This window comes from Colobus angolensis, unplaced genomic scaffold (genome assembly GCF_000951035.1).
Source record: "Colobus angolensis palliatus isolate OR3802 unplaced genomic scaffold, Cang.pa_1.0 Scaffold208, whole genome shotgun sequence".
In the NCBI taxonomy this organism is placed as follows: domain Eukaryota; kingdom Metazoa; phylum Chordata; class Mammalia; order Primates; family Cercopithecidae; genus Colobus; species Colobus angolensis.
The window spans coordinates 325743-330029 of record NW_012115244.1 but is presented as its reverse complement, the minus strand read 5'-3'; the positions used below and the strand labels follow the sequence as shown (position 1 = coordinate 330029).

Below are 4287 nucleotides of genomic sequence, written 5' to 3'. Positions count from 1 at the left end.
GCCTTCTTGTGCTCTGTGCCCAGGAGACTCCAGACCCCTGGCAGAGCCTGGACCCCTTTGATTCCCTGGAGTCTAAGCCCTTCAAGAAAGGTAATGGGGTGGAAGATACCTCCACTCAGGTACCCCTGGCTGGGTCTGCTGGGGCATGCGGTAGCGGGTGGGAGAGGGCTTTGCACCCTGATTGCTCAGCAGCTCTGAGACAGTCCCTGCTTGCCCCTAGGTAGGCCTTACTCTGTGCCCCCCTGTGTGGAGGCGGCTCCGGGACAGAAGCGCAAGAGGAAGGGTGCTGCCAAGCTGCAGGACTTCCACCAGTGGTACCTGGCTGCCTGTGAGTGGGTGTGCTGCGCACTCCGGACCCCTGGGAGCTGGGGGCTGGGCCAGGGCCAGTGGAGGAGGATCAACGCCCTTTCCCCAATGCCGTGGGCAGCTCTTGGCCTGGTTGGTACTGACCATGTTCTCTCACAGATGCTGACCATGCTGACAGCCGGAGGGCTCGGCGAAAGGGTCCGTCCTTTGCAGGTGAGGCTGGAGTCCTCAGGGAAGACAGTTTTACTCCCCTTCCCCTACCTCTACCCCCACCTGGTGTCACCAAAGCCTTGGGTGGACGGGCACGGGGCCTGGGAAGGACGAGGGAACCTTCACAAGGTCTTTCTCTGCAGACATGGAGGTCCTGTACTGGACACACGTGAAGGAGCAGTTGGAAACTCTCCGGAAGCTGCAGAGGAGGGAGGCAAGTCCCAACTGGTCAGCTGTGATCTAGGACCCCGTGGCAGCCCTGATGGGAGACGACAGTGCCCCTCACAGATGCTGTCTCTGGACAGGTGGCTGAGCAGTGGCTGCCGAGGGCGGAGGAGGGGCTGTGGCCTGCAGAGGAGGACCACCTGGAGGATTCTCTGGAAGACCTGGGGGCAGCAGGTGGGCGCCTGCCGGTGGGGGTGGGGCAGGGCTCAGCACCTGCTGCCAGCTGACTAGCTGCCTCTGTGCTGTCACTCTCCCACTTCCCAGCAGATGACTTTCTGGAGCCTGAGGAGTATGTGGAGCCCGAGGGAGCAGACCCCAGGGAAGCTGCTGACCTTGGTAGGTGGGCAGAGGAGGGGCCACTGGAGCTGGGGGCAGGGGAGAGAGTGGCCCCTCAGCTGCCCAGCTCACAGCTACCCCTTCCCAGACACAGTGCCGGTGTCCCTGAGCTACGAGGAGCTGGTTCGAAGGAATGTGGTAGGCCTGGGTTAGAGAGGGATGGGGAGGGGAGGGGGATAGGTGAGAGGCGCCCAGGCCCTGCTTGGGAGGCAGTACCTCCTGCTGATCCTCTCCTAGGAGCTCTTCATCACCACCTCCCAGAAGTTTGTCCAGGAGACAGAGCTGAGCCAGCGCATCAGGGACTGGGAGGACACAGTGCAGCCTCTGCTCCAGGAGCAGGTGAGGCGGGGTCGCTGGGAACCAGAGCTGTCTGCTGCAGGCCTGTCCCAGGCCTTGCCTCTCTCCACAGCCAACATGCCCCTCCCCTGTGCAGGAGCAGCATGTACCCTTTGACATCCACACCTATGGGGACCAGGTGGTCTCACGGTTCCCCCAGCTCAATGAGTGGTGTCCCTTTGCGGAGCTGGTGGCTGGCCAGCCGGCCTTCGAGGTGTGTCGTTCCATGCTGGCCTCCCTGCAGCTGGTGAGTAGCCTGGGATGCGTGGGAGGGGGAGACAGTTCCCAGACCCTGCTGATGCCCCACCCCTGCAGGCCAATGACTACACAGTGGAGATCACCCAGCAGCCTGGGCTGGAGACGGCCGTGGACACCATGTCCCTGAGACTGCTCACACACCAGCGAGCCCACAAGCGCTTCCAGACCTACACTGCCCCCTCCATGGCCCAGCCCTGAGTGGGGAGCATCAGGGCAGGGGTGGGGGATGTGTACTGAGGAGCCGTGCATCTGCTCCTGGCTGGCCCAGCCTAATAAAGCAGTGTTGCCATCTCATCTTCCCCCAAAAACCCTTTTACGTACACCTGCCCTGCGCAGAGAAAGGGCTGCCTGACCTCCATGGGCTGCTGGTACAGATCACGCACGCACAGATTAAACGCACCCTGTTTAATGATGGGGCCCAGGCTGCAGCGAGTCAAGACAGGACACTGCGGAAAGTCGCCATGTGCCGCCGCACACTGTCTGAGATCTGCTCAGCCGACCTGCTCCGGCCATAGTAATCGGTGAAGAGGCCGTCAGGATTGAGCAGGTAGATGGTAATGGAGTGGTCCACAATGTAGTCCTGGTCCTCATCCTTGGGGCCGGCACTGTAGTACACACGGTAACTATGAGTAGCCTGGGCAATCTGTTCGGTGGAGCCGGTCAGACCCAGCAGTCTTGGGTGGAAGTCCTGGACATAGCGGGCCATGGCTTCAACGTCGTCCCGCTCAGGGTCCACAGTAATGAAGACGGGCTGCACTGGAGGCAAACCAGGCTCTGCTTCCAGCTGCCGCACCACCTGCACCAGCTTCTCCAGCTCGTCTGGGCAGATGTCAGGGCAGTGAGTGAAGCCAAAGTACATCAGCACCCACTGGCCCCGGAAGTCAGCCTTGCAGCGAGCCTGGCCTTTGTGGTCCAGCAGGTGGAAGTCGCCCTGGCCCACAGCTGCCTGGCGCAGGGCTTCTATTCGCTTTTGCTGCTGCAGCCTCTCTTTGTCAGCCCTCAGGGCCAGCCAGGCCCCACCAAGTCCAGCTCCAAACAGGGCTGTGATCAGCAGCCTGGTTGGAAGCCCAGGGCCCTGAGGCTGGCCCTGCCTACCTGTCTCTGCAGGGCCCTGCCTTGACAAAAACCAGGACCTCAGATGCAGGGCCCGGCCTCCCAGGGTCCCAGGGAGGACTGGGGGCTTGAGGTGAGAGAGCCTGTGCCAAGCCGTGGGGCTCCGAGTCAGCAGCAGCATGGATCTGATGCTCCTGGAAACAAGCACAGGTGTCAGGAGCCAGAAGGGACGCCCAGGACGGTGCCTGGGCTGCCCCTGCGACTCTGGAGAGGAGACCAGTCACCCATCCGAAGGACCCAGCCCACGTTCAGGTTTAACAGGCGTTTGCAACTGCTCACCTGAGCTCAGAACACCTCCACCAAACATCCACACCGGTCACTCCTGTCCTCCATCTGGGTTCACCAGCCTGTCACCACACCTTCCCCTGCACCTCAGCAAGGTGAACCTCTTGCTGACTGAAAGCATTCCAAGTGCATGCCTTGCCTGGACTCCTAACCACGTTATCTATTTGCAATAAACCCATTTCTTGAGATGGGTGACTCTGGCTTGCAGTCCCTAGAGTAACCGATTCCTCCAGCACTTTCTTGTCACCCCGGGCCACTTCAACCAACCGTGGCCTTCCTCCACACTCCAAGCAGAAAACCTGCACTACCTACCCCTGGAGCTCGGACTCTGCATGCCTGCCGTATTTAACCTTTCCTGGCAGAGACGCACGACACTTAAACCCGCCACAAAACCCCACCCTCCTCACATCCAGGCTTCCCAGCAGCTCCTCCGGGCTCACAGCCTTTGCGTTGATGACCTTTGCGCCTTTCCCACGGGCCCCCCCGGAAAGTGTGCTAGGTGGAGGTCTCAGGAGTCCTCGTCACTGCCCCCACTCCTGCTGAGGGCACCCTCCCGAGGACTCACTGCGCCCCCCGCCCGGGCGGTTCTGGGCTTGTCCCCTCCCCCCCACAAGGCCAGCGCCCTCGTGGCTAGAAAGGTCCCAGGATCACATAAAGAGGCGCGCGAGCGCGTTAGAACTGTGCTCGGCCGCACCGAGAACACCGGTGCTTGCTGGGAGCCTCCCCCGGGCGCCCCAGCCTCGCTCCTCCCTCCAGCGCGCCCTCAGGGGTGCCCCCCGCCAGCCCCGCGCAGTAGCCGGAGCTGGGAAACTACCCCGGAGTCCAGCGAGTGCCCAGGGCTACCTCCTTCCCTCCCGACCCCGGCGTCCGCACCTCGCGGCAGGGCCGCGCGTCAGTGGACCAGTCCCCCGAGAGGCAGCGCGACCTGCAGCTCCCTGCGCTCCGCCCCGCGGGCTCCTCACGGGCTCAGGTATCGTGGGCACCACACGCTCGCAACCAGGGCGCAGGCGTTCCCCGGAGCTGCGCATGCGCAGACGGGCGCGGCCGCTGACGAGGTCTCGGCACATGCGCGGAAGGCGGAGCCCACCGCAGGTCATGTGTTCGCCGAGACGGCCCCACCCCCGCGGCCCCGATCCCTTCGCTCCCGCCCCGGCGAGCCAAGCACCGACAAAGTTTCGCTGCAAAGGAGCTTTATTGCTGCGGCGGCAGAACGAGCTC

The 4287-nt window shown here is 63.0% G+C and overlaps 3 protein-coding genes across 5 annotated transcripts in view; 1 reads left to right on the top strand and 2 right to left on the bottom strand.

The window, feature by feature from the left end:
* NCAPH2 (non-SMC condensin II complex, subunit H2) overlaps positions 1 to 1965 on the top strand; it is an 8292-nt gene extending 6327 nt beyond the window's left edge. The window contains exons 11-20 of the mRNA XM_011942230.1: positions 24 to 90; positions 221 to 328; positions 466 to 519; positions 660 to 730; positions 822 to 915; positions 1006 to 1077; positions 1166 to 1215; positions 1315 to 1416; positions 1511 to 1660; positions 1729 to 1965. Coding sequence (XP_011797620.1) covers positions 24 to 90; positions 221 to 328; positions 466 to 519; positions 660 to 730; positions 822 to 915; positions 1006 to 1077; positions 1166 to 1215; positions 1315 to 1416; positions 1511 to 1660; positions 1729 to 1869 — 909 coding nt within the window. The 3' untranslated portion in view covers positions 1870 to 1965. The remainder of the gene's footprint in view (positions 1 to 23; positions 91 to 220; positions 329 to 465; positions 520 to 659; positions 731 to 821; positions 916 to 1005; positions 1078 to 1165; positions 1216 to 1314; positions 1417 to 1510; positions 1661 to 1728) is intronic.
* Positions 1966 to 2061: 96 nt separating this feature from the next.
* Positions 2062 to 4083, bottom strand: LOC105511981 (protein SCO2 homolog, mitochondrial). 3 transcript variants are annotated; one of them, XM_011942232.1, is made up of 2 exons: positions 3943 to 4083; positions 2062 to 2918 (listed from the first exon to the last, which is right to left on the bottom strand). In XM_011942232.1, the coding sequence occupies exon 2, from the start codon at positions 2903 to 2905 to the stop codon at positions 2105 to 2107; it is 801 nt and encodes a 266-aa protein (XP_011797622.1). In that variant the 5' UTR covers positions 2906 to 2918; positions 3943 to 4083; the 3' UTR covers positions 2062 to 2104. The 3 variants fall into 3 exon arrangements, with proteins under 3 accessions (XP_011797622.1, XP_011797623.1, XP_011797621.1); XM_011942233.1 differs by having other exon boundaries at positions 3913 to 4082; XM_011942231.1 differs by lacking the exon at positions 3943 to 4083 and adding an exon at positions 3477 to 3935.
* Positions 3742 to 4287, bottom strand: part of TYMP (thymidine phosphorylase) — a 5547-nt gene continuing 5001 nt past the window's right edge. Inside the window, exons 7-8 of the mRNA XM_011942261.1 lie at positions 4032 to 4247; positions 3742 to 3879 (exon numbers count right to left, since the gene is read on the bottom strand). Coding sequence (XP_011797651.1) covers positions 3742 to 3879; positions 4032 to 4247 — 354 coding nt within the window. The remainder of the gene's footprint in view (positions 3880 to 4031; positions 4248 to 4287) is intronic.